Genomic DNA, 18717 nt, shown 5'->3' with positions numbered 1-18717 from the left:
ACTTTTTCCCTTTTTTTGTTTCTCTCTCTAAAATTAACTCGAATCTCCAGTATCCTGTCACTAACCTCGCTCCACCAAAACTCCCAGAAAATCTAGGGTTAGGGTTTTCGAACTCCGACATCATCTACGATTTTCGAGAAGATGTATGCTGATAAATTGGAGGGAGATTCCAAGGCGTCAATCACAGAAAGGCTTAATGGCTCTGTCGCCAGTAATTCCATTCGCCGGCGAACTGTCACCGGAAAAAGGTTGGTTTTTGCTTTTTTTTTTTTTGCTAGGTAATCTATGATTAATATTGTGATAATCATGATTTTTTTTTTTTTAAAAATTTGATTTTTGAAATTCTTTTGCATTAGCTTAGTTCAATTATTGTTCAATTGGTGAATGTTGTAGTTTATGGCGTATAATTGTGAGAAAATTCGATTGAATTGGTGGCGATTATTACGATTATTTAGGAATGCTTGAATGTGAGCTAGCATTTCGAAGGTGAATTGAATTTGAGACTTTTGGTTAGGGGATTGAGTAAGGTATGGATTGATTGCTCATTCCGGATTACATAGTTTAAGTTGGGAGAATATCTACCAAGAATGTCGGTGCTGGAGGATAGATGACTGAATCAGAGCTTTACTGTGTGTTTGGATAACATTAGAGGAAGGAAAAGAAGGGGAGGGAGGAGAAGAGGAGGGGAGGGAAAGGGAGGGGAGAGAAGAATGGTGAGTTTTCCTTCCAAATCTCTCCATTGTTAGAGGGATCATTTTCCTACAATTTAATCCCTCCATTTCTCTCCCCTCCAATTCCCTCCCTTCCTCATTTGTTATCCAAATGAAAGATATCACATCTCTCCATTTCCCTTCCCTTCTTTTCCTTCCATTTCCTTCTATCCAAACACACCGTTAGTCTGTGTAAATGGGAGTGTGGGACTAGGCTAGCAGTCCGACAGTTTAATGTTCTGTTTTTCGAGGTTTGAGGGTGCTGAGTTGCTGACTGTATTTGAGGACTAGGAAGTGAGTGAAGGGTGTGTGAAATGTGGGGTACAAACTTTGTTAGGACACCTCCTTTTCTGAACACTGGAGTGACTCTCTCTAGCTGCTGCCTGTTTTGTCGAGCCTGGCTTTGGTCTCTGGTTTGATGGTTGTACGTGCTAAAAAACTGGTATATTCCGTTTTGTTTCCTATCCAAGTCTTTCGAAACACTTCAGGTTTGCTTCTTTTGTTAGGTCTTGATTTTTCTGCTAAGGTTGTGCTCTTTCATTGGATCCGTAGTGCTACTATTACATCTCCTTTCTCCAATTGTATGTTAGAGGGGTGGCAAATTGTAACTGGTGCTATATGAGGTTGTATATGATCAACTCTGTTTTAACATCTTGATCCTCCCAACATCACTTATTGTTCGACTTTACTAAAATTTTCTTGTAAACAACTTTAGAAGCTGTCTTATATAAGTAATAAGTTACCCTCTTTTCCTTAACTAATTATGTCATAATCAGATACTCTTGACAATGAATTTCTTCTGGTTTTATTTCTTTTTTAAAAATGTTGATTCCCACCCTTTTTAGGTCATAGAGATTGGACATGGAATCTGGTGTTGGATTTTTTTTTTCCTCCCTTTTAATTTAAATACTAGTTATGGTCTTTATTTGTCAATATATAGACTGATACTTTTGGGGATTAGGGATGGTGACATTCAATATAGTACTGAAAAACTCGTTTTTTTTGCCTTTGCTGCTTTCAAGAATTCTCCAACTCATCTAGGCCTGCCTCTTGGAGATAAAGGATCCTTTACCTTCCCTTGTAGATTATTGGCTATTAAACAGGAAACAAAATTTTGTTTGATCCCCTTATCTTTCCTAAAATATAAAAAGCATAGGAAAAGAAATTTGGTGGATTTTGTATCATGTAAACTTGAAGCTTTATAGTCTAGATCATTTGACTCTCAAGTGATGATTTTGTATTTTCACCCTTTTCACCAAAGTAAGGTTTCAATAATTTTGTAGGTTCTTATGGACTCATGTCTCTTTCTATACTTTTGTTGCATCTTTGCTTTCCATTTTTTTCCGGTTAGTTTATTTTAGTTAGTATGTTCTAGATTTGAAGGCATATGAGGAAAGGTTATGATGTTCTTGAAACCATTTAGACTACAAGTCTTCTTCATATTTTACCTTAATTAGGGGGAATGAACCATTGATGGAGGCTTAGTTTTAAAAAGTGCACCTTAGGAACACCTTGGTGCAAGGCCACAGTGAGGCTCAAGAGTTGGCGCCTTAGCTCTGTGAGGCTCAAAGACCTACTAAAGGCACGCACCTTTGCGCTTTATTTCTAGGCTGCTGCTTGTGCCTTATTTTGCACCTTATGCTATAAAGCATCAATAGCTATTTTGTAAGTTATTCTTTTCTTTAAAATACTATGGGACTTTTTGACGGGCAAGTTAATTCATTTCTAGAGGAGACATATCCCTCAATTTGATTTGAAGAACCCTAGCTATTGATCACATGTCCCTTTCACCTTTTCACATAATTCCAATTTTACACTTATTTAATAGAAATCATTATTTCTTTTCTATATGAGTAAGGTGCGGCTTGGTCTGCCTTGTGCCCTTTAAAACTAAGGGTGGAGGTTCAGAAGAATAATTAATGTAAATGCATAAAACACTATGCTGTCTATGATAATGGACTGAAATTTGAATTTTTTGTAATTGGAGTAAGCACAGGAATACAGGGTTTTTTGTGTCTCTGCTTTTGGGCCTGATACATGCTGAAGCCTTTCAAATATAATGATTATGTCTAAACTTTAAACCCTTCTTTATCATTTCTTCTTCAATCTGTCTTTGTAACTTAAAAACTTGTGTGCTGATATTCGTTCTTTTTATTTGCTATGTTAGAGGTTTACTTTGAAGCTTGATGTCCTGGTTTTGCTTCAAAATGTTGCCTTTAAATAGAGTTTATCAGTTGCTTTACCTCTTAACATGATCTTGAAAGCCACAGCTTCTCTTTTTATCTATTTTTTTAGCACCCAAATACCAACTTGGATGATGCCTCTAGTTCATCTTTGCATGTTATTCCTATTGTAACTTCAATAATGATTGTGATTTTAGGGTTCAATATTGCTTCCATGAATCCATGCATAAATGATAGTAACGGTGGGCTTTGGTACTCTTGGTAGTGGCAAACAGTTTTTGGTGACATATATTCTGTGGTACTGCTGTGTTTTATGCCATTAATATAGGGCTGTGATGATTGATTAAGAGAAATTTGGTGGAGAGCTATTGCTGGCAGAACCGGTGAGCGGTGACTATATGCTCTTGCGAAGTGTCTATTTTCTATTTGAAAAAAATAATTACATACTTTCTGCATCAGTAATAATAATATAGAAGGGAAGCAAAGGAGAGGGGAGGGGATTGTTTATTGTTTTTTCTTTGATATGCAGAAAGTGGAGGAATAAAGTCAAAGGTTGTCACTTTGAAGCTTTTCATTGTCATGGTTAGGTTGATCCGTTGATCCTTTGGTTTCCACTTGGATAACTATCTTTATTGTCTTAGTTGTAATGAAGTTTTAAGCTCAGAAGGATCCCCTTATCCACCCCCTCTCCTTCCTGGTCTTACTTAATCCCTCCTGATAAGGGAAATTTGATCCGTTACTATTCTCATCTTCCTGTTCCTCCATCCTCAGATTCCAAACATACTGTGAATTTTGTTTTTCATCAATGCAGTCTGTGGATTGTATGGACTTTAAATTCTTGACTCTTTGCCCTTGGGATCAACTTTCACTAGATAACCCTAGTGTCTTGTACACCTTGTTAGCATGCTTTTGGTATCATTTCATCATGTGCCGCAACCTGATAATGAGTTCTCTATCTTCTTTCTATTGATTAAAAAGCACTTATCTTAGTAAGTTTAAGAAGCATCTGATGATTCTGATCCATTCATCATGTCACTTACTTTCAAGGCATTTCTTACTTTGCAGCTAGTAGTTAAGTTCAACCAATTTATGGATCCAAGAGTGAAGATGTGGATTATGTGCATCAGAGTACTGTTGTGTGCTCAGCTAAGTAATTTGTGACAGGGATTATATAATGTTACTAAGAATTGCCCCATGTGTTAAATTATAATTTTATTGCATCTAAGCTTTTAACAGAACTCTGATGAATTACTTATATAGATTGCCCATGTGTTAAATTATAATTTTACTGCATCTATGCTTTTAACAGAACTCTGATGAATTACTTATATATGTGTATGTATATATATACACACACACACACACACACACACACATGACATGGCATGGATGATGAGGACTCGTTCATTTATGCTGTTGGTCTTAATATATGGCATGCCATTTTGCCTGTAATGTTAGCATTAATGTATAATAAGTGAGTGTTTCCCTGAAATTGTTTGTCCATATTTGCAGGCAAAGGCAGGATGACAAATGGGAACATGATCTTTACCAAGATGAGCGACCTCAATTATGTATGGATCAGCTGAGACATTTAAATAGTACTAAGTTTCCTTTTTGTTTTATAGACGACATTGGGATTGACACTATCAATTGGCTTTGAAGCGCGCAAACTTGGTGGAGGTGATCTTCGTCTGAAGCTTCAGAGGAGGAGCAGCCAGCAAGAAACCCAAGGTGGAGGTGTTCGAGATCTTCGTGAAAAGTTGTCTGGCTCAATGCACTCTCAGCCGGTAAATAAGGATTCCCAGAAGCCTAAACCTGAACACGAGGCTGTCAAACCTGCTAGAAGAAGTGTCATTGTTGCCACACATGTAGCGGAGCCTAAAAAAGTCTCGAACCCGACTTCGAGGAAGAAAACTCAGCAGAAGGTATACTGTCTTTCCCTTATGGACTTCATATGTGCACTGCGTAATATTAATCCTTTCAGCATTTTTAATTGATTACTATGTTACCTGGACACGGCATTTTGGCCGGCATACCCGGGTCGATACGACGCGACACCGATCCGGGTATGAAATCCGTTCCGGATACTCCATTTTGTTCTCGGGTACGGCGGCCATTGAAGGAGTTGAAGCTTTGAAGAAGATGAAGACGGTTCTCAAGAAAAGTGTGTGGGCAGTTGAAGACGGTTCTCAAGAAAAGTGTGTGGGCAGTTGTTGCTTCCCAAGAAAAGTGGGCAGTATATTTATTTATTTATTTATTGAATTTAATTTTAAAACTTTTTAAAAAAACTGTGTGGGCAGTTGTTGCTTCCCAAGAAAAGTGGTACAAATTACTAGTATTAGATTATTACTAGTTTGTTGGCACTACTTTGGCTTCCCAAGCAAGGTTTCGAGTGTTTTTCTTTTGAGTGTTTGTATATACAGTACTATTTTTGATAAATTATGGACAAAATTATTGCCGTATCCGTACCCGAGTCCAATGTTAAGACGGTGTCCCCGTGTCCTAAATTTTTTAGAATGGCGTATCCGACACTCGGATACGTACCAATATCGGATACCCGTACCCGTGTCAATGTAACATAGATTGATTATATGAGGGTAATCACAGTTAATCACAGTTTATCTTTCTATTAAATATTAAAATTGGGTTAAAGATACCTGTTTTTTTTTTTTTTTTTTTTTTTTTTTGGGGGGGGGGGGGGGGGTGGGGACAATTGCTTTACTGGTTATGCATTTGCCTAATGCTTTGTTGTTAGGGAGAATATTGTCTTTTTAATGAGAATTGTTATTTTCATTCTCTTGATTGATATTTGTATTTTTTTTCAGGCTGATGCATCAGTTGATGGGTTTCTTCACTCCTTGGGTCTTGAAAAGTATCTTATTACATTTCAGGCAGAGGAAGTAAGCTACACATGCATGTGATTGAGGACCTTTTAACTTTTTGAGGACTCTTTATGGCTAACTTAGTTTTTTTTTTTTTTTTTCTGTCTTTGTTAGGTTGACATGACAGCACTTGAGCACATGACCGACGAGGATCTTAAAGCAATAGGAATACCAATGGTAAGATTTGAAATGAATATTGAGATGTTAACCTGTAATGGATACCTTTAATGGCCATTTTCATTCCGTAGTTACGGTGTGACGTAACAATGATTATTAAACTTTCAATAATGGATACCTTTAATGCCCATTTTCATTCGGCAATGACGGCGTGACATAATAATGCCTGGGAGATAGATTATTTAATGCTAATTCATGCTCAAAAATGTTTTACTTATAGCCCTCTTCTAGGTACCCTTCTTCCTATTTTTCTTCCCATGTCATATCAAAGGCATTGTCATTGTATTGAGAAACATACTAGCAACAGTGGGGCAATTTTTGTTGATTTTTTATAATTTAGTTGATATTTTTGGTATTGAAAAACATACTAGCAACAGTGGGGCAATTTTTGTTGATTTTTTATAATTTAGTTGATATTTTTGGTATTGAAAAACATACTAGCGACAGGTCAACAGTGGGGTAATGTCATCTTAGACCTGGTTGTGGCTATTGTGATGAGGGGTGCTTAGATTGCAAGCCATTCCCAGGTGATTTTACCATTGATTGTTACTGCTAGAATCATGGCTGATTGGCTGTTATTTTAAACACTTCCTTTAGAAATGGAACAAGGACATCCCCCCTTCCTTCCCCTCCCCAATTCCTTTTCTTGAAGGTCTTTGATTTTCAGTGTGACATTGCTACTGGTCTTCTGTTCTTTTTGCTACCTTTGGTTTCATCTTTTAAACTCTCTTCATCCTGAATTTTCTTCATTTTTTTGTTTGGGTTGTCCCAGAATTTTATATACTTGCCTTGTTAGGATGTCCCAAAACTTTACATATTCGTTTTGGGTTGAAAACAGCATTTACTCTTATTTTTTGTGTTTATATCATTCTTCTCCCTTCCTTAACACTTGAGGAAGGGAGAAGAATGATATTAAACATTGCTCATTGCTCCTCATTGCTCCTTGAGGAAGGGAGAAGAATGATATTAAACACAACTGGACCTTCATCTCCTCATTGCTCCTTGAGCCTTTTTATACATTGGGCAATAGGGTGGTGGTGTGATGGGCTTATGGCAACAACCATGAGAGTGATTGTCAATTTGGGGTAGAATGGTGAGGGAAGAGAGTTTAAATGTCAAACAACATACTACATTAATGGGAGTTGTTTTCATTCACCTCCTTTCCCTTTCTTAAACTCTTTCCTTTAATGAACCAAATGCCCCCTAATTCTGTACTAGTTACGTTAATTATCAAAAACAAATTTATGGTTACAGTTGATCATAATACAGTGCTTGTATTTATCTGCATGGCCTTCGAGACCCTGCAGTTGAACATCAAAATCTTTTTTTGATTAAAAAAAAAAAATAACAATTTGATATTATAAAACTATATATTGGTATGAATCTTACAATATCTCATATGACTTTATTTTTGTATATATAATTTTTGGTCAATGTTTTTTAAGTTTGATTATGTGGAAATGAACACTATATTATGAGATAGGGGAGTATACTGTTGAGTCACCTATTTTCATTTGTAATACATTATATAGATTTGGTTGTGGGTTAGGGACGGAGAGAATTTAAGCCTTTTCGTGGATAGTTACTTGCTTGTTGACGAAATAGAACTCATAACTTTTGAATAATGTATACTAGCTGTAATCTATCTTTACAACTCCACAGTTCTTAACTTATTGATGAATGTGTACTCGAATCAAATCTGGTTTTCCCAAGTTTTATTGCAGATTCCATTTTCCTGTTCTCTGAGGTTTACCTAGAGCAAACCTTTTCTCTGCTGCCTTCTGTGTCATTCTGAAAGGTCAAAGTACCTGACTATTAATGGATGTTTTTTTGGGATTGTTGGGAATGAAAACCAAGCTCAACTAGGAACTCCTATCTGCCAAGAAACACTTTAATATAATTAATGACATGTTTGACTCTCTTCCCAATAATCTTGTGTTCAGATCTCAGGAGAGATAGAGGAAAAGAACTACATGAGGAGAAACTTCCATTAAGTTCATTCTTGTTCCCTTAGATTTGCAGGAATTAAGATAGGAGAGTGAAATTTAGGAAAGAGGTCGTGCTATATACTATTCAATTGTGATGCTTTTTTTGTGGAGTGACCCGAGTCTTATTATTGTTACTTGACCATACTGAAACAGTCATAATGTTGCTTTGGTCCTGTGTGGCTGTGTGCTAACTCTAGCCGTTGTATTCCTTTGCTGCTCCAATTTTATACACAAAACAAAGCCCATATATAAATAGCCTGTGACATTGATGCTCTCTCTTGTTTGTTTCAGGGTCCCCGAAAGAAGATATTATTGGCATTGAGTTCAAGGGGTTAAGATGAGGAGTAAAGCTGATTGTTATTTTTCTTTTCGTCAGCTTTTGTTGTCAATCCCATCTCTGCAGTCCACTGTTGGTGGCCCTGTGTTTTACTTGGTATATATATATGCCTGCTGTCTGAATCTTTACATTTTAATTTTGACAAATTGGTTTGTATTGAAGAAGCATTAGGGCACCAGGGAGCTTTGTTTTGATTTAGGTTATATTGTAGGAAGGGTAGGTTGAAACTAATTCAGGGATTTCTGTAATATTACTTCAAATTATTTTAGTTGGACTTTTCCCCCCGCAAACATGCAGTTTTTTCACGATTTATGGTTCTCTTCTGTTCTGATCAATCATTTGCATAGAGTACTTGACTTTTTCGCTTTGCTTAAATTGTATGTAATCACCAGTGTCAGGAAAAATTGAAATCTTTTGTGGGACGAGATGTTACATGTGGTTTCTTAAGAATGATATTAAGGAGGTTTTGACCAAGTATGTTTCTCAATGATTATCCTCTTTAAAAGGAATGTAAGTGTTAATGCCAATTAATGTAAATTAGATGCATCTTGACCCATTGTACATCCGTGTGTGTGCATGAGGAAAAACCTAGAGTGGGATGATAAGATTGTGATGCCTGTCTTTGGTACAACCATGTATAAAGTAGTATGATGTTTGTACGATGTTTGAGGCATGCTTTTCTGCTGGACTACAAAGATTGCAGAGCAAGAGGGCGTTAAGATTTATTTCGTTGACACACAAATTGTGAAATTTGAGTTGACAAGAGTAAAAATCCTGGTATTTTTAAGTACTGAATACAAGGATGCAAAATTTTGCAAAAAACATCGTGTAACTAACCTAATATTTGTTTAGCCAATAAAAATAAAAAAAAAAAATAAAAAAAAATCTATCCAGATCCTTGGGCAAGTAAGTACTAAACATGAAGTTTTCTACAAAAACACAGGTTGCCCAAGTTCTATCAGAATTTTTCAATTTTACATTTGTATATTAAATAGTTTCTTTACTTCCCCTTTCTTTCCTCAACTCTACTACAAAACTAGTTAGCAAGCCATCACGACTAATAAATTAAATTCTCAGAAAGCAAGATGTCCTCAGATCTGGGAGCAATCACGATGATCGAAAAGAGATGAAGCACCGATATTTCTAGTTCGTCTCAGTGCTCAGAAAAGTGGCATATGAGCCTTTTCCAACCCATTGCACAAGGCTCGTAACAGAGCTTCAAAATTTCCATGAATAAAGCAATGGGTAATTTTTCTGCTCATCAGTTTTCTGGGAGCTGTTGAGTCTTCATTCTGCTCATCCCTGAGATTTAAGATGTAACTTCTTTCGCCTTCCATGTCAAGTACTTCAGCTTTTCTTGCTTGTATCGTTTCCATTCCTTGAAAGCTGCAAGGAGAACATGCAGTGCTACGGGTAGGAAGAAGGGCTGTCATTGTGAAGACACATGAAAAAATCAGAATATGGTACCAAACAATCTTCCATTGACTATTACAGTTGTTTCTGGTTCATTAATAGAAATTTATTATAGCTTGCAAATTTAACTCTAAGCTATAAATGGTCCTCAATAATATCCAGCATTTTTTATCAGGCCATATTCCAGAAAAATATCAATTTAATTTTCAATTTTGGACACGGGCAAACCAAATTTAGTACATCTAATTACATAACTACAGGTCTAATCTAAAGGATCAGACGTGCAAGAATACTCCCGTGCAACCAAGCACAACAGGACAATTATCAGCAAATGAGACCTAACGAAATTCTGATCTGATACAAGTCATACAGCTAAAATCCAAATGAGACAGATGTAAGATTGCATCAAACATATCACATAACCTACTCCTCAATTTCACAGGCAGCATTGGATACCATAAAATGATCTAGAGTCTTTTCCTAAGATGCCCTAGAAGAGTAGAAGTCTAACAGATGTGCAAGGACTTCAACTTCACAGACAGGGCACCATGCCACATCTCTACCATCTATATTTATTATTTTATTATATTTAGATCTCATAAACATTATTAAAAACATACAAACACGCAAAGTTAAGTGACTAACCGAGTAGACTGCAAAGCAGTGCTCAAATGAGTAATAGCTCACAGACATGATAGAAGGATGAAAAAAGGCATCTTCAGCCAAAGATCTTGCTTGCCGTGACAACACTGATAGTGAAGATGTACATATTTGTTAGCACTACATATTGAGAAGTACAAGGTGATTATAAGAATCACATTTTAAACAGAAATTACCAGCAGAGTCATCATAGGCACCAAGAGTAGCATTGCTTCGTGCAAAATTTGCAGCATGAAGAGAGTATTGTACCTGCACAGGTTGATAACCTCTGATATGTATATGTAAATATATGTGCATGTGCATACATACATGTGTGTGAGTGTACATGTATGTACACGTGAGTGTGGGTGTGCTTGTGTGTAGCTAGCACGAAGAAAAAATTGTTGTAACTGGGAATGACATTGTGAGATGGCCCTTAAAAGACTCAACAAATAAGAATTGATTATATATGGTAGACTTTTATCGCCCCAATTTTCCAAAAATGGTTTACCTCCAAAGTAGATTCTTCATTTAAAATTAAATTAAAAAAAAAAAAAAATCTATAAAGATCCTTTATAGGACTCAAAAACACCATCACAAACAAAAGTAGCAACAACAAAGCCTTAATCCCAAAAAGGATGTGGGGATTACTAACATAAATAGCCATTTGAAATCATCTGCGAAAACTGGAGCAGGAAAATTCAGTTTAGAAAGTAAACAAAGTAGAGTGCAAAAGAAAAATACTTGAATAGGGGAAGTTAGACTTGAGAAAACGTGAGTTACACAAAAAAAAAAAAAAAAAAAAAACAAAAAACACCAAGCATGACAAATGAGACTCCAAATGTAGGGTATTGTAGCTCTAAGGAGGGTCGCATATAATAAGCTATGAAGGAAAATATTAAGAATAACTGAGCATAAATTACAGCGATTTGTGCTTGTTTTTTGTCATAAATCTCCAAACTTATGTGGGGTACCATTTTAGGAAATACATTTAATGCTGAAATGCAGCCCTTAATAACGTAAAGAGAAAAAATGGAAAGGTTTGGAAAAAGAAAGAGATATATGAGTGAGATCAAAAGGCTGGTAAAACACAAAGATTTTATTAAATGTTAGGAAAACCTGAAAGTATATGAAATGTCACGTCATGTCCTCGGCACATATTCTATCCCTCAGTCTAGAAAAACCTCTGAGTAACGAAAGACAGTAGTCTGATTCAGAAATCCGATCAGTTTAAACAAGGCAGTCTTACGAAAATGGCGTATGGGAAACATTTAAGCTCTCTAGAGCTGCCAAGTGTCTTCTGTCAGCTTTATAGTAAACATAGGCAGCTTCCATTTATCCGTACAGGATGTAGATGGTGACTACCTTGGTCGAGGTTGTGCTCTAGTGAGCTCCATGACAACAATAGTGGCAGGCTAGTGGGCCAAAATGGTGTTGCCTGGATGTGGAACATTCACATATGTTTAACAAATGTGGAAGTTTGCTACATATGATTCGTTGGGACCAACTGTTTGCAAGGAAGACAAGAATAGTATGAAAACACAGCTTTTAAACACAAGTTCATTGACTCAGTCTACTTCCCAAGTGATCAATGCCATATATAGTTTAAACAAGTGTTATTGTCTAGTAACTTACGTGTCCAAAAGACTCATATTCTAGTAGATCTAGCTCGAAGTGACAGGCATCAGGGAATTTCATTAGTTTGTCTGCTTGTTTGGTGCCAAAAAATTTGTGGGAATACATTGCATCTAAAGCTACTTGACCCAGATTTGAAGGGCAAAGATACGTCCCTAAAGTAAAAGGAAAAATGATCACCAGGAGTGGAGCCCGAGATCAATGAAAACAGACTCTTAGCGGTCTCACATCCAATTAGTGCCTACATTAAGCTACTTGACCCAGATTTGAAGAGCAAAGATAAGTCCCCAAAAGTTATAAGATGAGACAACTCTGAAGCTACTTGACCCAGATTTGAAGAGCAAAGATAAGTCCCCAAAAGTAAAAGGAAAATTGATCACCAGGAGTGGCGCCCGAGATCAATGAAAATAGACTCTTAGCGGTTTCACATCCATTTAGTGCCTACATCAAGCTTCAGGGTATAAAGTGAACCTAGTAAATCAGATACACCCACAACTCTCTCAAGATGAAACTGTTAAATGGATTCGAACTTGAATCTTGTTTTAATTTTAGGGAGAAAATTCTTGTTCAAAACCCCATAATTTCCGCTAATACAAATGCAACCAAAAAAAAATAAGACAATTAATGAGAGGCCTTCAAAATGGCAACTGACCTGTTTTCCTATTTCATCCTTTATGATCATCCTTGGCAGTGATTGAACCTACAAAAAATATAACTTTACATTAATTGAAGTCTGAACTCTGAAGATCTTACTACATGCAAGAAGTAAAAACATTGGGAAGATCTATATGATAATTATGTAGTTAGTTTTGAAAAATCATTTGGTTTAAAAATAAATGGAGTTCATATAGTACCCTTTTATTCTTGACCATATACACTGTAACATTCCGCTGGTTTTTCAGTTTAGAGTTTTGAGGCATAGTTGAAATTTACAGTATTACGACAACTATGATATCAGAAGCAAGGCTGGGAAACCAAAGTAGATTAACTTTGCCGTCTTTGCAAAAACAATGAAATTCAATATTCACATTCCTTAACAGTTATTCATCATCAAAGATTCCACCATTCTGTAACTCAATTAGATATACCACCCACTAAAAAAAAAAAAAAAAAAAAAAAGGAATTACATCACAAACTAGATAAGTAAAGAACCCTCACAGAGATATAATTCTCAGCCAAGGGATATGGAAGAAGGAAAGGTGTGGTTTATCATTTTCTAGTATTATAAATAATGTGGTGTGTATTTTTGAATTTTTTTTACTATGGCCAAAAGCACCAACATAATATTACGGTGTTAAATGGGTCAAAAATTGAGGAGGTACCATAATGAATTTCATTTTTATGCTATTTCTAGTAACTACATTCAAATAGCATACCAATCTGGAAAGAGAACCAAGCGTTGTTGCACATGACTGAAGATTGAAGCATGTATGCTGCCGAGCCAACAAATCCAATTCCCTAAAAATCGTCAAAAGGTACACGACGGAGAAATTTAGTAATCGAAAATAATGATATGAAACAAAGCTCAGTCCACTTGTGGAAAAGACTAACACTTCGTTTGGATAGAAGGAAATGGAAGGAAAAGAAGGGAAGAGAAAAGGAGGGGGACAAACTCTCTTGTTTGGGTAAAGGATAGGGGGAAGGAAGGGAAAGGAGAGGGAGGGATCCATTTTCCCTCTCTCTTTAATAAGCATAATCTCTCCAAATTTGGAGTGATTTGGAGGGAAAATGGAGCTCACCTCCCCTTTCTTTTCCCTTCCCTTCCTCCTTTTTCCCTTCCCCTTCCGTTCCTTCCTTCTTTGCTATCCAAACAAAGCATAAGTAACAGAATACAGCAGAATTTCAATATGCATCCTAAAATTCCAAAGATTTTAGTTCAGATGAAAATGATTTAGCTGTGTCCTAATTAGTTCTTAGTTTCTTTCTTTAGTTTGGACTTTGGAGTGCCTTAGTTATTATATTCTGCAGGATGTTATATGGATGTGTCTAGCTGTAGCTGAGTGGTTTCCTTATGGCATCATAGCTATTGCCTGTTCTTAATTTTACGCAATATATAAAATGTTTTACATTCCTGCTTGACAGAAACAGACCAGAATAACAGATTTCACATTTTCTTTCCTTAAAAGTGTAACGAAATACAAATTTAAGCTATATAGACCACTGAAGTTCATACTATAATGGAGTAGTATTTTTCACACCAAAATTTAATGCCGAAAATTGAAATTCAGATAAGTCATAAGTAATTGTTCTTAATGGCTAATTTACTGGTTAAATACGTCTTAAAGGAGCCTCACCATTCAGTGAAGCCTCTTTCACTTGCCAGAAGATTGACTCTTCCTGAAGGACCAGCATAAAGGCTCTCAGACTTAAGACCAAAAAGCTGCCGCAATTGCCCCATAAAAACCTCAACAATATTTTCAAGATCCTATCACCAAAAAAGACTATATTGTGAGAAAATAAGAGGGAAACCTGTTTCAGAAACAAAGACTTGAATGGAAACAAAGAAAACAAGGGGGAAATAATAAGGTCATTCAACAGTATCAGTAGGTTATGCTGTACTTACCTTGAAGGGGATTGTATGCCTAGCTTCACGCATAGTTTCAGAATGACCAGAACAGCCAGAAGGGTTCCAGACAATGACACCTCCCCACATCTAAAAGCAAAAGATTAGTATTACGCAGTTTTTAATTCAAAAAAGGAAAATAAAAAAAAAAGAAAGGAATCGGACAAGAAAATGAGAGCCTACAGGAGATATAAAGCCATTTGTCATGGAGATCTCTCCATTAGGAAGTTGCAGTAAAAGAGGGCACTCCTTTGCAGATGGTATATATCTGAAACACAGAGGATATATGAGCTCCTAGAAGTCAAGAACCAGAGGGAAAAAAAACTTCATAATAGACTGTGCATAATACAGAACAGAAGTGGTATAATTTCAGATACTATGCTAGAAGGGAGAAGGGGGGGGGGGGGGGGGGGGGGGTGGGTGGGATCACTAAAATCCAATGAATCCAACATACAGCTTGTTTGTCAAATGTAACTGGAAGCTCTAACGGAAGTGAATCCAACATTGCAGTTTGTTTGTCAAATGTAACAGGAAGCCCTCATGCTCATAGGTTAGTGCCTTAAAACCATCTAAGCAAAGCTCCATGCAAGAAGCTAATATGATGGAGGTTTATTAAGGTCTTTGTGAATTACTAGAACAATGAATGTGGTGGAATTAATTTCAAAGTTAAGGGTTTATCCAACATTTTTCAGGCAAATTGGCAAAATCTCCCTTAAAATCTAAAAGCAGTTGCAACGAGTGCAAAAATTAACTGCAAAGCAGAATAATACCCAACGCCATCTAGTCTAGATATTTTTTTGTATCTCGTACTCTTAGATTTAGATATCTTAAAATTAGGCCTACAATGTAACCTTGTCAAGTTAATACTACCATATAAAAATCTATTGTAGTAGTACATACAGGTTCTTCCACATGTTTTTCCCCTTTTTTAATGTGTAGTTTGAATAATGCACACACACAAGCCAAAATACAAGTATAAAGCTGAGTGTTTTCCACACACACTATTCAGTGATTTTGTTTTTAAAAACACAGAACTTCTATATTAGATAAGAATACATCACAAGTAATTTTATGAGCATCATGAAAACTTGATGGGGGTTTGGACCGCAGTAATCTAACATAATAAGATATGCAATGAAATTAAAATCTTGACATACAACTGGACAATAATACAGCTATGAAGTTCAGGAGTTTACACAACAATGTGCAGGATTTTTGAACGTCCTCCAGCTGCAATAGAAGTATCCAAATGCCATTCATTTGAATTTACCTATTATATGTTGAGACCAAGTTAGCAAAACATTTAGGACAACAGCTCATAAAAAGCCAAAAAAAGGTTAGAAAGCAGTGTATGAAGTCTAATAGGTTTTTAAAAAGAGAGAGAGAGAATATGTAGCCCTGTACAGGTTAGGATAGAGATGCCACATAGAAATAAGATGTTAATGGTTTCCTACAGATTTAGGAACATCAAATGACACAAAAACAAATGACTATAAAAGTGAGAGATTGCAAATAAAGAAAATGGAAAATAAGTTTGCTTACAAAAAAGGGAAGGTCCTTAGAGTCATAAATGTAGGCGCCTCTTTGGTCATCCCAATAAGAGAAAAAAGATTTTGGAGTATGGTACAAAATCTGAAAAGAGGAGTCCAGTCAGCATTCAAAAAAGCCAAATGAAGCAAAAGCTGTCTATCACACCTCCACAATTGCTAGAAAATGGGAATGAACAAAACTCAAGACAAGTCTCAATTTACAGACAAAGAGCTATACCTGACTTTCTACACTTATATTAGCTATCGGTGCCAAAGCCTTTACAATTGGAGCCAGTTGAATCTCATTTACTCTCTGAAAATCCCTGCATGCACAATGTATAATAAATTTACAAATCACATGACATTAACTAAAAATACATCCATAAGATATTCACAATGCTTATCGAAGTGTGATGGTATTCTGATGCATCAAACTAAATGTTTATAGGTCTAAGACATCAACTACACGGAGAAGTTTAATTCCATTCTTCAGCACTATCCGTTAAGATAACTTCCACTGTTCAGTATTAACTTTGGCAACAGTATGTATTGAAGACTTTGAAGTAAAGTGCAATTTGCTTAAGTAATGTTCCAAAAAGATTGCGTTCATATCCCGCAAATTCAGAAGAAGGAATCAAATTTTTTGGACAATAATACTATTCAGAAAGTTGACCATCTTAAATTTAAGACAGCTGCTACATTTTCCAGCATACATGACTGAACTTTTTTTCGAAAGGGAAGCAACAGACGAGGCTCCATAAGAGAAAATAATTTTTCAATTTGTCAAAATGTAGTGATAGATTTATAGGATAATACAAATGGCACTCCTCACTTGATACCGAGGATAGATAAAAGAAAAAAAAAAAAAAAAAGAAAAGAAAAGAAAAAAATTTAAAATTAAAAAAAAATTAAAAAAAAGCACCCAAGGTGGTAAAAATTATACAGAAAATCCAATGGACTTCAACCTAAAATGGATTTCCTCAAAAGGTGCAACAACAACTATGGAATTCACTTCTGTTATATATATCGGAGGAGTTAGTTCCATTACACAGCATCTAAGAAAGCATTAAATCATTTAAGATACAACAAGACAATTAATAGCCCACTAATCAGCTTTAAACTTAAGAGTTTAAAATTTCAGGTTGCTTCCTTTTTACCGAAGAAAAGAGGTACAAGTCAAGTGTGTATATTCAAATGATCAACAAAGCATGACTAATAAACACAAGAAATAATCGTTTGCAAAATATATTGCAGCAAACCACAAGGAAAAAGGCAATACCAGTCATAAATCCAGTCATGTGGATTAGAATTTAACAGACTAAAAGATAGTACTACCCGACCATCAGCACCAACAGGCATAAACTCCCCATGAATCGAGCCTTCTTCTTTCCCTCCATTCATAAATACCCTAACAAAAATTTCAGCAATCCTCTCCACTGCCTCTGCCTCGGACACCTTACCAATGATCCATCCATGCCTACGCTTTCCTACCACTGCCCTGACCTCCTCATCCTTTTTAACCACAACAACGCTGTAAACCTTTCCCTTAGAATCTGCACATTTTTGACTGCCTGAAACTGAATTTTCCAACAATCCATCAATATATTCATCATCCTTCCACTTTGCATCAAAATCATTATCTTTCAACAGCCCACATTGCCAAGAGCACCCATTTTCGCCATTCTTGCTCTGAAAACATCCCTTCTCAGTCTCCAAAGAAACCGAAACAGTAAAATTACTCCGGCAACTTCCACAAACTTGATCATGACCCACCACTTCCCTCATACGCTCCGCAATCGAAAACCCCAGTTTATCCGCATCATTTAATTCATCACTAAAACCTAAAAAAACTGCTTGAAATCGACACGGAAAGAGCAAAGGTTCGGATTCAATAACACTAGAAAGCGAATCCATGTACTTAAACGGAAGCGGCGATCGATAAATTTCCACAGACTTCAGCAGAAAAGGAAATCCTTCATACAGTAAGAATCAAATCAACAATACAAACAAACTATTCCAATCAAATTATCAAAACTACTAATCAATCAGCAATTCTAGCAAAAAGCGTCAATCACATTCATCTACATTTGTGAATTTTAAGCAGAAAAATCAGCATTTTTTAAGCATTTAGAAATTAAATAAGCTAATTTAAAACTTCAATCAGATAATTGAACTAGTTAAAAAGCTGAATCAAGGAGAAAGAAAGAATACCTAAAATGAAAGAGAAAAGGACGGAAAGTGTAAGCAAAAGGCGCTTGATTCCAGGCTTGGTCTTTCGCATTTTGGAGGAATCAAAGGATTCCGATTGATTTTCAGGCGAATATTGCGATTCTCCGGCGGAAATTCCGGTGGTTTCGCCGGGATCATTGGTCGGAGATCCTGACGGAAGTTTCTCTCTTCTCGAACTCTCCGGCATGTTTTCGACGACTAACAAAAATGACTCGTCTATAAGAGCATCATTAGTGTTGGGGATACTTATATCATTTCCGGTCTCTCTCCTTTCCTACACTTGACACATCACTTTCTCTTTCCTCCACATCACTTCCCACTATTTCCATCCTTTTACTCATCCTTTCCCTTAAAAATTTCCAACATCAATGAGTATCCTTTCCCACTTCCTATCTCCTACTTACATATATCCCACCATTTATTCCTTTTTCA

At 36.2% G+C, this 18717-nt stretch overlaps 2 protein-coding genes across 2 annotated transcripts; one reads left to right on the top strand and one right to left on the bottom strand.

Moving 5' to 3' along the window:
- Positions 1-8567, top strand: LOC145616472 (uncharacterized). Its single transcript, XM_081671199.1, has 6 exons — positions 1-248; positions 4406-4464; positions 4556-4818; positions 5719-5793; positions 5890-5952; positions 8232-8567. Exons 1-6 carry the CDS (start codon positions 142-144, stop codon positions 8274-8276), a joined length of 612 nt encoding a protein of 203 aa, XP_081527325.1. The 5' UTR covers positions 1-141; the 3' UTR covers positions 8277-8567.
- A 452-nt stretch (positions 8568-9019) lies between these two features.
- Positions 9020-18501, bottom strand: LOC145616471 (uncharacterized). Its single transcript, XM_081671198.1, has 13 exons — positions 18268-18501; positions 17336-18029; positions 16295-16379; positions 16070-16159; positions 15724-15797; positions 14711-14795; positions 14528-14617; positions 14259-14389; positions 13341-13422; positions 12617-12664; positions 10527-10599; positions 10336-10439; positions 9020-9703 (listed from the first exon to the last, which is right to left on the bottom strand). Exons 1-13 carry the CDS (start codon positions 18470-18472, stop codon positions 9587-9589), a joined length of 1878 nt encoding a protein of 625 aa, XP_081527324.1. The 5' UTR covers positions 18473-18501; the 3' UTR covers positions 9020-9586.
- Positions 18502-18717: the final 216 nt, after the last annotated feature.

Source organism: Chenopodium album, chromosome 26 (genome assembly GCF_948465745.1).
Source record: "Chenopodium album chromosome 26, dcCheAlbu1.1, whole genome shotgun sequence".
Lineage (NCBI taxonomy): Eukaryota > Viridiplantae > Streptophyta > Magnoliopsida > Caryophyllales > Amaranthaceae > Chenopodium > Chenopodium album.
This window is presented reverse-complemented; position numbering and strand designations above follow the sequence as displayed.